This window comes from Eurosta solidaginis, chromosome 1, assembly GCF_040869045.1.
Source record: "Eurosta solidaginis isolate ZX-2024a chromosome 1, ASM4086904v1, whole genome shotgun sequence".
Taxonomy (NCBI): domain Eukaryota; kingdom Metazoa; phylum Arthropoda; class Insecta; order Diptera; family Tephritidae; genus Eurosta; species Eurosta solidaginis.
In genome coordinates this window covers 14,921,077-14,939,358 of record NC_090319.1, presented here as the reverse complement: position 1 = coordinate 14,939,358, position 18,282 = coordinate 14,921,077, and the positions used below count along the sequence as shown (strand labels likewise).

The 18,282-nt window shown below is 34.7% G+C and overlaps 1 protein-coding gene across 16 annotated transcripts in view; it reads right to left on the bottom strand.

Annotated features, from left to right (window-relative positions):
* The window catches only part of LOC137249585 (dipeptidase 1), a 704,181-nt gene that overhangs the window by 36,089 nt on the left and 649,810 nt on the right, over positions 1–18,282 (bottom strand). For all 16 annotated transcript variants that reach the window (XM_067781335.1, XM_067781306.1, XM_067781279.1 and 13 more), the window contains 3 exons: positions 17,680–17,764; positions 6,434–6,509; positions 2,380–2,518 (listed from right to left, as the gene is read on the bottom strand). In XM_067781335.1, the coding sequence (XP_067637436.1) occupies positions 2,380–2,518; positions 6,434–6,509; positions 17,680–17,764 (300 nt within the window). The remainder of the gene's footprint in view (positions 1–2,379; positions 2,519–6,433; positions 6,510–17,679; positions 17,765–18,282) is intronic.

Sequence of the window (18,282 nt, the reverse complement as noted above, 5' to 3'; positions counted from 1 at the left end):
AGGCAGGTACCACAAGTTATCCCGAAATAGTCCCGAAATGACCCTAACGGGATCGCGGACGGATCTCGACAACCATGCAGAAATGATGCCGGAAGATACCCCTAATGATCCCGAAATAGCCCCGAAATGGTCCCGACGGGATCCCGGACGGATCCCTAAAACCATCCAGGAATGATTACGGAAAGGACCCAAACTGACCCCGAAAAAGTCCCGTAATGATCCCGGAAACCATCAAGAATTTATCTCTCGAATGTACGCAAATAATCCCGAAAGTACCCCGACGGGATCCCGGACGGATCCCGAAAACCATCCAGAAATGATGCCGGAAGGGTCCCCAAATGATCGCGAAATAGTCCCGAAATGATTCCGGAATAGTCCCGAAAATGTTCCAAAATAACCCCGACGGGATCCCGGACGGATCCCGTAAACTATACAGAAATGATCCCGGAAGGGTCCCAAAATGATCCCGAAATAGTCCCGAAAAAGTCCCGAAATCACCCCGGCGTAATCCCGGACCGATCCCGAAAACCATCCAGAAATGGTCCCGGAAGGGTCTCTATATGACCCTTACGGGATTACAAATAAGGTGAAGCTAATTATAAAACCATGTTAATAAGGCAGCAGGCGCATTGGAGCGAATAAAAAAGATAGAAACATACAGGTAAAGCTAATAAAAGCGTGCTAATAAAAACAATTGATGGAGGGCGGATGGCGGGAGTAGAGGAGAGGACCACTGATCGTTCCTCCAAAATTGTCTAGATCTCGTTCTGTATGTACCAGATACCAAAAACTATTGATTTAGGAGAAAATTTAGATTGAGTTATAACAATTTATGGATTTTACACCAGAGGGGGAGATAAAGGGGGGTGGGCGGAGGGTGTCACTGCTTACTTTGTAAGCCCTCGACTTATTTGACCCCTTGAGTCTGTGATATTGGTGAAGGCCAGTATACGTAAAGTTATAATGTGTAAAAATTATGAAAAATAATTTCTCGAAGGGTCGTGGGACCCCCACCCCTCTTTCCATGTTCGAAAAAAATTTCGCTAGTAGACTACTGTCTGTGTCCCAAATTTCATCAAAATCCGTGTAGCCATTCTGGCGTGATTCAGTCGCAAAGACGAAAAAATATAATAATTAAATTATAACTGTTCCTAGGGGGCGGGGACCACGCCCCTTTTGAAAAATATATAGTTAGTAGATCCTTCTAGACTATTGGCTATATGTGTGCAAAATTTCATCCAAATCGGTCGAGCCGTTCTTGCGTTATTGAGTCACAAAGACAAACGTCTGGACAAACATCCAAACATCCAAACATCCAAACATCCAAACATCCAAACATCCAAACATCCAAACATCTTAACATCCAAACTTTCCCATTTATAATATATATTAGATTGGCCTAGAGCTTAAACATACCTTGAATATATTGACTAAAAGGCCGAAATACAAGAAAGTAAAATTTGCCACTGCTATTTTTCTCTGCACTGCTGTATCTGCATATCACTGGTCATGTTTCAAGTTTTTCTGCTCGTCAAGCAAGCAGATGTACTAACACAAATGTTCCATTTAAAAATTGTAATTGATGAGCAAAAAAAACATAGTAAAATTTGCAAACGAAAATGCATAAGAAAAAAAATTATGAAAAAATCTGTTTCACTTTATTTCGTTCTACATTTCTTGCAATTCGTGTTTTTAAAAAATAAAAAACAGTAAAAAACAGAAACTAATATCGTCGAATAAGGTATGCCATTTGCTGTGCAAAGAAAACTTTGAACGTTGTAAAATTTTTCATTTTCATGCGGATTAAATGACTTTTTGCTTGTTTATTTTGTGTCCTCACCCAATTACTTTGCTGCACTTTGGAGCGACTTGGTTTTTCGCTTTTTTTCTTCATTTTCTTTAGTTTGATTGTATTTTTTCTTTTTTTTGTGCTTGAAAGTATTTTTCAATTAATCTTAAATTTTTTTTTTTTATTTTGCATATTTTTTTTTGTGTGGCATAAATTAAGAAAGTTCACAAAATTACATTTCGTCTTCATTTTTGTGTATGAGCGTTTTTATGTATGTGTATGAATTGTTGTTTTTATTTTCATTATTATTCGATTTTAACGTTAATTATGTCAGTGTTTGTTTCTAAGTATATAAATTATTTATTAGCCCCGATTGTATGCAACTAAGTTTAATTGATTACATGATGATTAATTATTATTTGCTTTGAATCGCTTTAATATATTTTCTATATGTGTTTTATTTTTCTTGCTACTTATTAGATTCGATTATATGTCTATATGTATTTTAATTAATTAGCTGTTTGATTGCATGGTACGGTCGGCACGGGTGGATTTATTTCAGCTTTAGCTTCCTTCATCTTTTTACTTACCGCTTCAACTTCTTTGAATACACGTATCAAATTTCTCCCCGCCACTTTAGCTATATCCTCTTCAGACCATTTATCTGATGCAAGTAGCGCCGCAAACAAGTGGGGATATTTTGAGACATCCTCTAGACCTTTGGGCACGCTATTTAGAATCGGATTAGATTCAAGAGAAAAAAGAAAAATATAGACATAAATAAACATATCTTTTAAAAATAATTATTGATTTTTTCAAATATTTTCTACAAAAACGTAAACGAACAGTTGTGTTCACAAAAATAGTAGCAAATACACTAAAATCGCAAAAAAGCTAACTCTCAACAAAGTTAATCGCTCTAAAAAGTTAACTCATGGTTAACTTTTCCAAGATTATCAATTTTTTAAAACCCTACTATTTATTGGGAAACAAAAAAACGTATTTTCAAGAAACTGTCGTCAGCGTAGTAATACTATGTACAAACACACAACAAATTTGCAATTTATACCACTTGGGCAATTTATTACGCAACTTATCATATAATAAATTATGATAATAAATTTCCAATTAAAAAAAAAATGTGTAATAAATTGTTTCAAACTGCAAACACAACCTTGTAAAGTGTGTTTATTGAGTAGATTTAAACGTCATTACGCATGGCTCAACTATATGGTTGGCTCGTCTTATCAGCTAATTTTTTTTTTCATTTCCTGGAGTAGGGATTGTCAAAAGAAGATGGCAAACTCAAAATGAAACCAAAACGTTGAACACATTTTCTTAAAACACACCAAAAATTTCAAAGTTTTATACTAACACGCACATTTTGTCAGTCTGAACAAAGCGCTCATTTACTTCATAGTATCATAACTCCAAAAACATGACTTTTGAGTTAATAACATAGAAACGTACCCAATATCATGACCTATGTTGTAGAAAAAAATTTTTGTGATCATTTAAAAATTTACCACGTGCTATAAAAATTAAAATGTGCGTTTATATGCGCCACATATGGCAGTAAAAATCTTGGAAAATTGTGCTTTTTGAGTTATGACACTATTAAAGTAAATGAGCGAAAGGTATGTTATTGCTGTAGAGATGAGCCACCCAGCTATCAAATTACTATTGTGTAAGCTAAATTGAATTGTATGAACACCACTCAATTTAAATCGAGATTGCCTCAATTTATTTTTCTGTTTTAACATAGTATAAGAATAAGCTTACCATTTGAAATCGTGAATTTTGTATAGTTTTGTACTAAAAAAAAACGCAGAAAAACATAATGATATTCAATATCCCCAAAAGTTATGTTTATTACTGTATTTTCTTAAATTTGAGAACCGCTTGGAAAATTTAATGTTTCGGAAAGTTAAATACCCTTGATATATATTTTGTTTAATTATCCCTATTTGCTTTTGTTGTTTGAATGAATAACCTTAAGAAAATACTTTAAGAAACTAAAAACAGAAATTATGTAAACCAATTAAAAAAAAATAAAAGTAAGGAGCGATAGCCCCCGAAGAGATCTAAGGCCGAGCTTCTCTTCCAATTTGCGTCGTGCTCCTCTTGCTTTTCCCTACAAATTGGCCGGACGGGACCCACATGTTTTATACCGACTTCGAACGGCATCTGCAAGGCAGATGAGTTTTCACTGAGAGATTTTCATGGCAGAAATACACCCGGAGCGCTTGCCAAACACTGCTTTCTTCTAATTGAAAAACCTTATTTCTAAAATTTTTGATGTTGCTTTGCCCGGGGTGTGAACCCAGGGCATACGGTCTGGTAGGCGGAGCACGCTACCATCACACCACGGTGGCCGCCGGTTTGTAACTATACTTTGAAAAAAAATCAAACTCTTTTTGCAATTTTAAAAAAAATTTCGAGTATGTTGTTTTGGAGTTTAATAAATATCTATCTTAAAAAATGTCTAGTCTTTCAAATTTCACATTAATTTCTGCAAAATTTTTCCTAAAGTTTAAATTTTTACACGGTTTTTCCAAAACTTCTTATGGACATTTGCTCATATGAACTTTAAAATAGATCAGCCCTATAAACACACACTTTATTCATATAAAATTATTTCGTCGGAGAGATAAAATTTAAAGATTACTTGGCAAGCAGTTCTTAAACTTGAAAATTTTTTCACAAGAAATATTTTTAAAACTAGTTGTTATAATACTTGCATAACCGTACTAGTTGTATAATCGTAAAAACAACATCAATCTTATCCATAATCACATGTAGGCCCCAACCACGACTATTACCATGAATATAAATGCCATAACGATTTCCGTAACAATCAGAATAGCCGTCTCTGCAACTTTAATACACGCCCTTATTCAAATAGTAAAACAACAGGTAATAAAACTTATACTGAAAAACAAAACAATAACCATAACTGTTAACATAAATCTAACGCTAATCACAATCGTAGCCAGAGCCGCTATTCACAATGGCTTACGTAAATGTGCCTATAACCATAGCTATAATTGCTATCATAACCATAGCCACAACCTGAGTCGCAACTGTAACCATAAATGTTATGTTGTTGTTGCTGTAGAGATAAGCTATCGTAACCGTAGCAGTAACTATAATTATTTTCATATCAAACCGTAAATCTAAAGAGCCGAAAGGTTGTAATTTACTAGAGTTCGAAATCATAGCTCTAGTCGCACAAGTAGCTGCTGCCGTTATCCTAGCCTATTATCCACACCCGTAACCGTAAACGCAACCGTAAGTGTAACGAAGATCATAACTGAAATCATTACCATACTAATAAATGTAACCGCAGTGGAAACTACTTCCATAACCCAAGTACCAAATAAGGGCTTAACCATAACAGAAGGCGTAAACGTTACAGTAACTGCTGCCATAAGCAATATCGTGACCACATACTTTGCCATAACTTAACTTTAAAATTATTCGTAATATTAACGTAACCGATAGACTTAACGCAACATAACCCTAGCCTTACTACCGAACGCTGCAGGGTAAGCGTTAAAAATTTTAAGCGTAGCAGTAACAAGAAGCATTTCTATACATGAGTGAGCCTATAAAGATAACGGTAGGTTCACTTATTTACCTCTTCATCTTCTCTTCATATTCATTATTATTAGCAACATAATCAATATCGTTACCATAACTATCCTTCACGTTTTTTACTTATTCCTCTTCTTTTATTTCATCTTGTTTTTTTCCTTTCATTTAATTTTTAATTTTACCTTCCCTTGATTTTATGCAGTTTTTTCACTTTTCCTTTTCCTTTCACCCTCCTTTCCTCGTGGTATGTTCATGTACCTTCCTCTAGTTCTTTCCTTATTCTTATTTTTCATTTTTCGGGTCTACTAATTATTTTTAATGGTATCTAATAAATATATTATAAGTTCAACAATCAAGTTAAACGTGCCGTCCTGAGTATTTGAAATATTTTCTTGAGTGAAAGTAAGCTTCTAGTATATTTATGTATATGGGGCGTATGACTTAATTCCGACTTACACAAAGACGAAATACAAAATAATGAAACATAAAATCCAGCCATGACGAAATCTCGGCCGCCCATAACACCAAAATGTCAAAAGGCGCTCACAAAATCCGACCAAGTTTAAACATTATTTAAAAAACATTGCTTAATATCATCATATCTGGGCTGCTATATGAGAATATTTTTCAAAAACGCCCCATACCAAAACTTCATAAATGCCACAGCTATTGTCAAAATATATCGAATTTTAATTCAGAGAACCAAATTCTTCAACCAAATTTTCAGATAGAGGATTTTTAATACAAATTCCGAAGCAGGATGTTATTCAAGAGTTTTCAGAGATGGGGCGGTTTAGTAACGGTAGTGTAGATAGGGTGATATTCCTTTCAATAGTCGATATTTCTATAAAAAATTTGTTTCCATTGTTTCTCGTGGGGATTTTGTCATATCTGTATTTGAACGTGATTGGGATGTGTCTTGTTGGGATATCTTAAGTTGTCAGGATTATGTCTTATCGAAAAGATAAATGTCGGGACTATGATATATATCCACACATCAAGTCTTTTTTATTATATTTTAGAGGTAAAAACGATTGTATTACTTACGCATTCACACCATCGTAGCCCGCTCCAATGCCGACATGATCCACACCGGCCACTTCACGTATATGATTTATATGCACTGAAAATAAAAAAAATTGAACAGCAATACAAATTACATAATTTTATTAATAATAAACTTAACGGAGACCGAAAAAGTCGGATGGTAAACATGATGTCTGCACATAGTAATAGTTTTAATCTCAACGTTATTTCTCAAATTTACTTCTTTAAAATGCGAATCAGAAATTGATTGTAGTTTCATCAAAGCTCTGTAAATTGGAACTATTTTCCTATATATAAGGGAAATGAAGAATATTCCCCACTTCTAAATGAGGAGGCTAGTTTGATCCTTAAACTAAAAATTTGAAAATTTCGGAAGTATTACAACATCTCAATATATCGCCTGCAGGTAATTATCCTCAGAATTTCTTTCAAAAACCTCCTGTCCAAAGTCAATATGTATTAAAGCAAACTCCTAAATAGACTGTTTTGCAAAAATTTTCTGAATATGGCGATTTTTAAACGACAGCCGAGACAGTGTGATATTTCAATCAGCGGTCGACATCCGTTAATGATAAAATTTGTCGTTCTAGCTTTCTGGGGCTTATTATAGTGACATTAAAATTAATAGCATACGACTACTCAATTATACGGGTTTTTAATCGAGTTATTTTATTGTGACAAATATTAGCATCACTATGCTGATAGTAAATAACCACAACAAAAAAACTGCAAGTAGCGGCACTGATGTACATATACAAGTTAAAGAAAGCAGCCACACTCATGTACAAGGCAAAGAAGAATATTCCATACGTATCATCAGCAGCTTGAAGCTGAGATATTATGTAGCCGGCAGCTAAGAGCAGAAGTGGTTACTCACATATACACACGCATATGCCTAGAAGAAAAACCTAAACTATAGATATACATGTATATAGCTATGTAACCAAGCATGAGATACAACTTGATCTAGAAGGCACGTGCGTGAAACGTCTTGACCTAATGAGAAATATGCGAAGGAGGTAACAGAGAGTATAAAAGCAGCGCAATCTGAGGAATAACTAATCAGTTTGATTTGAACACGCAATTAGTGAAGTATAATTTTACTAATCCCAGGGTAGTCTAAATAAAGACCATTTTGCAATACTGAATACTGGAGTTATTTATTCGATAGTCCAGCGATTCGAACGTTAGCAGAAGGTGTATAGTTATCAGGAAATTCCTTAAGTTCGTTACAGTATTAAATATTTTCTGTCAAGTTTTTCCAACATGTTACCCACATTAACATTCACATTGCTTGGTCAATTAAAGATAAACCAAATTACTGCATAAAAAATTAATTATGACGCTTTATTATTTCAATGCACAACAAAGTCAATATTAGATTCTATTTGGCAAATAATGTGAACATATTTAGACTCATTAAAATAATAGATTCACTAAACAAATTAGCGGCATACATAATTCGTGTAAACAAATCCACAATAAATGTATGGATTTTACCTAACAAATTTATACGATGAATGGGCGAGCTACATGTATGACAAAGACAACAATTTGTTGGTTATTCAAATTCTACAATGCACAATGGTCCCAAATTGCAAGTTTATGGCATAGATCTAAAGAGATAGTTATCGTCCTCAAAATCGGCATGCATAAAGGAAATATCAATACAGACTTAAATCCCATAATGCCCATAGACGATCTAAGGCCATCGTAAACCTGAACGACCGCCGCCTCGTTGCTCCATAAAAATTCGGATGGTATTTGCGTTTTTTATATACACACATGCAGTGCTCTCAACGGATCTTTCCACTGTCAAAAACTTGACTATACAAAGTTTGAAAAATACTTACAGACCCACCAGACATTGCTCTGTACTAACTTTGTTCTTTGCAGTGTTTAGCAAACACTCCGAGTGTATTTCTCCCTAAATACTATTTTTTAGAACTTAGCGGTCTTGCGTGCAGTTCCCAATAAACTAGAAACACTTCTGGGTGTCTGTGCAGCTATCTTGGAAATTTGTGTGGAGAACATACATTTAATCTTGTCTTTACAAATCATTAAAAATACTTAGCAGAAGAGTATATTTCAAAATATGTATGCTCCTTTAATCGGTTTTGTTGTATAAATGTATATGTGAAAACAAAACGATGTGAAATGAAAATGCCTACATACTTACATACATATGTAAGCAGGCATGCTTTCGCTCGCTGGCCTTTTTCACCATTTGATCTAATTCAACATATTGTAACGAATTTACTGAAATTCCGCTTATTCCAAATTCTCTGCTAACGTTGGAATCGCTAAACTGTTGAATAAATAACTCCAATATTGAATAATGCAAAAATGGCCTTTATTAAAGTACTTCACAATAACACTTATACTTAGCAACCAATAGCTTGCTTAAACCAAACTGATTGTCGCGCCTCCACTGTTGCTGTCTTTTTATACTCTGTGATTTCTCCTTCGCATCTTTCAGGCGCTTCCATTTCCAGAATCTACTAGTTGGCCATCAGCTATAAAATTACTACGTTTTTAGCTTCTCATATGCGCGTGTATGTGTGAACACAATTATAATTGCATACATTTGGTAGCATCTCAGATAAGATATCTGCATGTGTTTGTATGTGTGAGCGGCACTTGCACAACCATTGCATACTTTCAGGAGTATCTCAGATTTATGCATGTGGTTGTGCGTTACTTCTCCGCTGCGTGTATGTACATATGTGTATAATAATGATTGAATTATTGATGTGCATGCAAGTCACTGCTTAGCATCGGCTTAGAGTTGATAGTATCCCCTAGTGCTGCTAATATTCGTTACAATATGATGTGGTGAAAAGCTCCCGCCGAACGCATGTTTTACTGGATGTTTGGCAGCGAACACACGCACAAACTGCTTTTTTTCGGAGAGAAAAAGTAATTTTTGCCTCAACAATTTTGATTTAAAAAAAATTTATCAACTTTTTTTTAAAGCAGAACGAAAGTTAATATTTCAAATTTTAGTTGCAAGTATGAACTATTTCCATTCTGTTTGTTGTTGATGTATAGCTAGGTACAAGTTTGGTTTTTTCACCATTTTTAAGTAATTTTCCATGCCAATATAGTTTAATCATTTACATTAAATCGAAGTTAACCATCTCAAACAGCTAAGTTTTGAAAAGCAAAAAACCGTTTTCAAATGAGAGCGTTTTGTGGGAAGTTATTACATTTCATCGCCATTATTTTATTTTATTTTATAAGATATATAGATTCCGCCAGTTTGTAGCAAACTTTAAACATCTATCTTCATGCGAGCCACCTACAAGTTTTTGCACTACCTAGTGCTAAACTTTTATTTTAGTTTCAAGTGGGTAGCCCCTCGAAAATTTGCTTCAAAATCGATGGCAAGATTCAAATTTCGGCTTCTCCAAATATGTCAATGCATGCGTTACCTACCGGAATTCTGCAACATATTCTATTTTAATTATACTCAGCTGAGCAGAGCTCACAGAGTATATTAACTTTGTTCGCATAACGATAATCCGTAACGGCATAAACTAATCGAGATAGATATAGACTTCTATAGGGGGACTCATGTAACCGTATAAATGCCTTATAAAGTGTGTAAACGTATAAATTTATCTAGTTTACGCACGAGCTGTCAAATTTTGTATGAAAAATCATTTACACAATCTGTATAAATTTACGCGCACATTTCATTGTGTAAACGCGGTAAACTCAAAGGAATGCAACCTTGCAGACATTACAGACGGCATTTTCATCAAAAATCTCCAACATCAGCAAGTAAAGGCGTTTTAGTTTTGATTTTTCACTTAATCTTGGTATTTTTTAATTTGTATAAAAATCAAAAAAATTTTTTTGGAAATAATACAGCTGAAAAACAATCAATTTTATCAAGAGTATTACTAGGTGCGTTCATATAACCGCGTGTGTAAATGGATATAATTTTACACCTTATAAGTTTATATGTTATCGTGAGTCCCCCTTATATATCAAAATGATCTGGGTGAAAAAAGCAATCCATTTAGCCATGTCCGTCCGTCCGTCCGTCTGTAAACACGATAACTTGAGTAAATTTTGAGGTATCTTGATGAAATTTGGTATGTAGGTTCCTGGGCGCTCATCTCAGATCGCTATTTAAAACGAACGAAATCGGACTACAACCACGCCCACTTTTTCGATATCGAAAATTTCGAAAAACCGGAAAAGTGCGATAATTCATTACCAAAGACGGATAAAGCGATGAAACTTGGTAGGTGCGTTGACCTCATGACGCAAAATAGAAAATTAGAAAAATTTTGGACAATGGTCGTGGCACCGCCCACTTTTAAGAGAAGGTAATTTAAAAGTTTTGCAAGCTGTAATTTGGCAGTCGTTGAAGATATCATGATGAAATTTGGTAGGCACGTTACTCCTATTACTATATGTGTGCTAATTAAAAATTAGCGAAAATTTTTTGAAGTCAAATTTTAACAAAAAATTTAATATCTTTAACTAAATTTTGCAACCGTCTCGTTCCTTGCGCGACCCATCGGGTTCCTCTTACGTTTACTTTTCATTGGTATTTGAAATATGTTGCAATTTTCAAGACTCTAGCTCAATGTAAAGCTACTTCAACATATATTTTATTTATACTATATTTCCACTAGCCTCAAAAGCGGACTTCGAAATAAGTGTTTTGAAAGTCTGATTCGCATTTCGCTTAACCTTCCCTGCAAGAGTCGACTGCCAACACACCAGTTCGTTGCCAGGAAACACCGACGTAATTGAAAAAAAATATCAAAAATAAAATGTTGTTCTTGGTAGAATTGTAAGATTGGATTTAAAAAACTAGCGGAAAATGCCGTTTATAAATCTGGTACAGCACCAAGATTATGAAACGTTATTTTACCATTAGGTCCCTACGGGATATCTTTAAATAAGGAAATGTCAAAAGCGTATGATGTGGATGTATGCATGCCAAATGCGATCAAATGAGTCATTACGGACAGCCATTCGTATGAGGAAATGCATTTTATGCAGTGTAAATGTAGACTTGCTTTCCCCTACCTCGTCCTTACTACTGTTAAACATTTTAGTGAAAAAGCAGCTGACTTCGATCTCTTCGCAAAAACTAAGGGTTGCCATATTTACTGCACGTTTATGGGCTTCCGATACCTTTATTTATGTTACGAACCACTTGTTGTTGTTAAAAATTCTTGAAAACGGAAACTGAGTTTATGCCATACATACTCGATTTGGGACTACTATACAATGCAGCAATTTTTAGGCAAACAAATTCGATGTAAATATGTCCCAGTGAATATAGTGCAATATGATATTTATTTTGCTCTTTATTTTATTTTTATTTATTTGTTGCTTTTAATTTTGCGCAACTCCCACGTGTTGTTGTTTTAATGTGTTTCAATAACTTTTTTATTTTGTTGAACAATTTCTTTTCTTTTTTTCTTTTAGGTTCTTGGACATTTTATTGTTTGTCATCTCTGTTGTGCAACAATGTAAATTTTTTTCTTGGTTGTGTGTGGTTTTGCATGAGCATAAGTGCATATGTGTATGTGTGTGTGTTTTTATACGTTCCCAGTTAGAACGCTACTTGTTATATAATGCATAAGCTATCCGTAGTACTACAAAAACTATGCGTGAGAAATTCAAAAAGTTTACATCAGTTTGTTAAAACAGAGTGACAAATCATCACGTATATTTTTCTATACATGTGAGCAGCCTTCTCTTTTATGTTCACTAAATTCTGCTATTACGCTTTCATATATTTTTCTCTTTTCAATATGCTATTCATATGCCATATATAACATGATTTATATAGCAACGATGTCATAAAGCTATGCTTTAGCGTTATGGCATAAATAGCATATTAGGGGGACTCATGTAACCGTATAAATGCCTTATAAAGTGTGTAAACGTATAAATTTATCTAGTGCGTAAACGAGCTGTCAAATTTTGTATGAAAAATCATTTACACAATTTGTATGAATTTACGCGCATATTTCATTGTGTAAACGCGGTAAACTCAAAGGAATGCAACCTTGCAGACATTACAGCAGGCATTTTCATCAGAAATCTCCAACATCAGCAAGTAAAGGCGGTTTGGTTTTTATTTTTCACTTAATCTTGGCATTTTTTAATTTGTATAACAATCAAAAACATTTTGTTTGGCAATAATACAGCTGATAAACAATCAAGTTTATCAAGAGTGTTACTAGGTGCGTTCATATAACCGCGTGTGTAAATTGATATAATTTTACACCTTATAAGTTTATATGCGTTCATGAGTCCCCCTATTATATTCCTAATGCATATATAATGGAATAAATAACAAATTATCTAGCGAATAAAATAACACTTAACTTTTTTTATAAATTTTTTTTAAAATGAATTATAAAATTTACAAAATTTAAATTCCACAATTTTATCTGATCATCCTATGAACAGCTAACAATGATGTGTTGTTCTGCAGCAAAATGTTGTAAGAAATGTTCGTCCGTTATGGGCGCGTTATGACCAATGAGACTTTGAGGTCCCGCCTGTTCTACAATATTCACCACAATTAATTCGGTATTAAGGCTGCCGCTCAATAATCGTATGCCCATATCATCGAAGCGTAGGACGGACACCACACTCTTATGCAATGCCAATGTGCATACAGATTGTTCGGGGGCACACAAGTCAAAAAGCTCAAAAACTTTGTCAATATGTATGCGATCGGGTGAGGCACGTAGTGCGGTATTTTCCTGCTTATCACGAAGCAGCGTCAATGCACGTTCATCCAATCTAATGTAAACGCAAAATCAGTTTCAGTTTAATTACATAAATAATTTGCAGTCCAACTCTTACCCCAAATTCCAAATAATAACATTTTCAGCAGCTGCGGCCAGTGCATATCGGCCTTCAATTTTATTATATATACAACAACATTTCCATTAGATCGGCCACTATGGATAATATTAAAACTGTCTATAGGCCTATAAGCCAAGTATTTTTTCGTCAGACCCATTTATTACACGTGCACTAAACTACTAATTAAATTAATAATATTAATATCTTTTGACGCGTGCAATCTGTCAAGAAGAAGGGTTGATGGATTCCAAACTTAGTTTCAATCTTCATATTAATGCTACAGTGAATAAAGGCAAAGGTGTTTTTGCATATGTTAAACGGTGGTCAAAAGAATTTAACGACCCTTACATAACTAAAGCACTTTTTATACTCAGTTGAGCAGAGCTCACAGAGTATATTAAGTTTGATTGGATAACGGTTGGTTGTACATATATAAAGGAATCGAGATAGATATAGACTTCCATATATCAAAATAATCAGGATCGAAAAAAAATTTGATTGAGCCATGTCCGTCCGTCCGTTAACACGATAACTTGAGTAAATTTTGAGGTATCTTGATGAAATTTGGTATGTAGGTTCCTGAGCACTCATCTCAGATCGCTATTTAAAATGAACGATATCGGACTATAACCACGCCCACTTTTTCGATATCGAAAATTTCGAAAAACCGAAAAAGTGCGATAATTCATTACAAAAGACCGATAAAGCGACGAAACTTGGTAGATGAGTTTAACTTATGACGCAGAATAGAAAATTAGTAAAATTTTGGACAATGGGTGTGGCACCGCCCACTTTTAAAAGAAGGTAATTTAAAATTTTGCAAACTGTAATTTGGCAGTCGTTGAAGATATCATGATGAAATTTGGCAGGAACGTTACTCTTATTACTATATGTACGCTTAATAAAAATTAGCAAAATCGGAGAAGGACCACGCCCACTTTTAAAAAAAAAATTTTTTTAAAGTAAAATTTTAACAAAAAATTTTATATCTTTAGAGTATATAAGTAAATTATGTCAAGATTCAACTCCAGTAATGATATGGTGCAACAAAATACAAAAATAAAAGAAAATTTAAAAATGGGCGTGGCTCCGCCCTTTTTCATTTAATTTGTCTAGGATACTTTTAACGCCATGAGTCGAACAAAAATTAACCAATCCTTTTGAAATTTGGTAGTGGCATAGATTTTATGGCGCTAACTGTTTTCTGTGAAAATGGGCGAAATCGGTTGATGCCACGCCCAGTTTTTATACACAGTCGTCCGTCTGTCCTTCCGCATGGCCGTTAACACGATAACTTGAGCAAAAATCGATATATCTTTACTAAACTCAGTTCACGTACTTATCTGAACTCACTTTATCTTGGTATGAAAAATGAACGAAATCCGACTATGACCACGCCCACTTTTTCCATATCGAAAATTACGAAAAATGAAAAAAATGCCATAATTCTATACCAAATATGAAAAAAGGGATGAAATATGGTAAGGTAATTGGTTTTTTTTATTGACGCGCAATATAACTTTAGAAAAAACTTTATAAAATGGTTGTGACACCTACCATATTAAGTAGAAGAAAATGAAAAAGTTCTGCAGGGCGAAATAAAAAACCCTTAAAATCTTGGCAGGTATTACATATATAAATAAATTAGCGGTATCCAACAGATGATGTTCTAGGTCACCCTGGTCCACATTTTGCTCGATATCTGGAAAACGCCTTCACATATACAACTACCACCACTCCCTTTTAAAACTCTCATTAATACCTTTAATTTGATACCCATATCGTACAAATTCATTCTAGAGTCACCCCTGGTCCACCTTTATGGCGATATTTCGAAAAGGCAAACACCTATAGAACGAAGGCCCACTCCCTTTTAAAAATACTCATTAACACCTTTCATTTGATACCCATATCATACAAACAAATTCTAAAGTCACCCCTGGTCCACCTTTATGGCGATATCTCGAAAAGGCGAACACCTATAAAACGAAGGCCCACTCCCTTTTAAAAATACTCATTAACACCTTTCATTTGATACCCATATCGTACAAACAAAGTCTAGAGTCACCCCTGGTCCACCTTTATTGCGATACCTCGAAAATGCGTCCACCTATAGAACTAAGGCCCACTCCCTCTTAAAATACTCATTAACACCTTTCGTTTGATGCCCATATTGTGCAAACAAATTCTAGGGTCACCCCTGGTCCACCTTTATGGCGATATCTCGAAACGGCGTCCACCTATGGAACTAAGGATTACTCCCTTTTAAAATGCTCATTAACACATTTCACTTGATACCCATATCGTACAAACGCATTCTAGAGTCAACTCTGATCCACCTTTATGGCTATATCCCTAAATGGCGTCCACCTATAGAACTATGGCCCACTCACTCATAAAATACTCTTTAAAGCCTTTCATTTGATACACGTGTCATACAAACACATTCCAGGGTTTCCCTCGGTTCATTTTCCTACATGGTTATTTTCCCTTATGTTGTCACCATAGCTCTCAACTGAGTATGTAATGTTCGGTTACACCCGAACTTAACCTTCCTTACTTGTTACAACATTAGTTAGGCCAATATTAGAATACGGCTCGATAATTTGGAATCCTCGTTATCAAGTCCATGCAGACAGTCTCGAATCAATACAAAAACAATTTTTACTATTTGCCTTAAGAAATTTCCAATGGGACTCTTTAACTAATCTTCCACCTCATACTAATCGATTAAAGCTTATCAATCTTCCAACTCTTGCTAGTCGAAGGGAAATGCTTGGTGTAATATTTATGACAACACTTTTAAATGGATCAATTTCGAGCCCATTCCTTCTGAATGAAGTGAACTTTTACGTTCCCTCTCGGACATCGAGACACTTCAAACCTCTTCTGCTGAAACAATGTAGAACGAATTTCGAACAAAATGAACCTTTTCGGCGTTTATGCCAAGATTATAACTCTCACTCAAACACATTTGATAGCTCGGACTCCCCTTTTTCTATAAAAAAGATTGTTCTCACCTCTCTAAATTAATGTATAATACGTTTGCTTCTGTTCTCTTTAAGTATTACGCTTGGCTGATGAAATTTCTTTTGTAGCTGAGCAGTCTCAGATCGTGACGCTTGACAAACCGCTGCCCATCAAAGACTCGGCAAAAAAAAAAAAAAAAAAAAAAAAAAAAAAAAAGTTATTATATATATATATAAATCGATCGCGTGAACAGGATTGGGTCACTTGAGGGCAGCGCGCTGCCACAACGTCCATTAAAAAAAAAAAAAGAACAAATGAATGGGAATGCATATAATAGACAATAAAGCAAAAATTATATCTCGCCTTCCTTCTTTGACATTCAGCCAGAACCATGTCGAAACCATACAAGGTCGTGTATATGGTGACATACCTACAAACATAAATAAAAGTTTCATGTACTTTGTTTTTGTAAATCGATGGACTAATGTCAAAATCGTAATGCGCCGGAAGTTGATGTATGAAATCGTATTAAAAAAGAACAATCAGCTGTCACCGTGCTACGACCTTGTATAGTTCCGCCATAGCAAGAACAAACTTTTTTTGTTGTAGAGGAGATGACAGCTCAAGACTTTGCATTTGTATACGTGAATGCGTTATACTATTTTCACACAGACGGCTTATTGAATAGTAAAGGCAATTTTCTACATTAAGACGCTTATTGAGCTCAATCTTCCCTACAAAATTCGAATCTATAATTATTTCATTAGTAGTTATCGAATACCTAATGAAGTCAAAAGCACAATGCAACTCTGTTGGCAGCCTTCCGCTTCTTAGTTTTTGGTGTGTTCAGTGCTTAAAAATGTCATTTGTCAAAGTAAATGTCATTGTCTACATGGCGGAACGATACAAGGTGGCCGCATCGAACAGCTGATTATAACCTTTTTTATTTGATTTAATACATCAACTACCGGCGCAGCACGATTTTGACATTTGTCCATCGAATTTACAAGTACATGGAATTTTTTTATGTTTGTAGGTATGTCACCATGCTGCCACCTTGTATCGTTCCGCCATGATTGTCTGTCATATAGCATTGTCATTTTATTCGCTTGACATTTCATCCTTCATACTAATCGAGCAGTTACTTCTGTGTGAAAGCACAAAATTTATGATTTCATTAGAAGGTGAAATGAGATCATTAAGTTTCTGTGTGAAAACAGTATTAGGCAGTTTTCGCTGGGTTGCTATTTAATATCAGCAGTCGCATCGATTTTCCATTTTACTGAATATTAATAGTTATAATATTGGATATTTGATATTTTATTACTTGTGCATATTGCCAAACCATACACCGACCATATTTGTGTGCCCACATACATACATACTTATGCATATGTGTATTGTATATTATATTTATATACCAATAACATCCTCCAGTGTCGCATGACTCGAGCAGCTAAGGAAATGTGGATAGAATGCGACCATCACCAAACCGCCATTGACCGCCTGAAACGATGCCAAAACAAACCGAAATATATATCAATATACATATGTTCATATGTATGCAAATACTAACAGGAAATATAAATATATGTACATAGAATCTAAACATTCCAATATACTTATATGAAAATGGGTTTATGATACAGAGTGCATCAGGTATTTAAAGGTTTGTACAATTGACCATACTCAAGTTCATCTTATATATTTCGAATGACGCCCGAGCAGGAACGCACTTCCATAGATTACTGCCGCAGAAACAGTTAACGCACCGGTTAACTAAGAACACAACGATATCCGATTTCCACAACTAGATATATCAACTTACTAGCCGGCGCTTTGGTGTCGAAACGTTTATTTGTCTTCTTCATTTTGTAGCTATAAATATATTCTGCGAAGATTTTGGTGAGTGTAATATATTTTGATGATCCGTGACTGGATTATGATCCGGTACGTTACGGAAGCAAGCATTCTCAACGTACTATCTCGATCATTTTAGAAACGATTTGATATTATAAAACGTG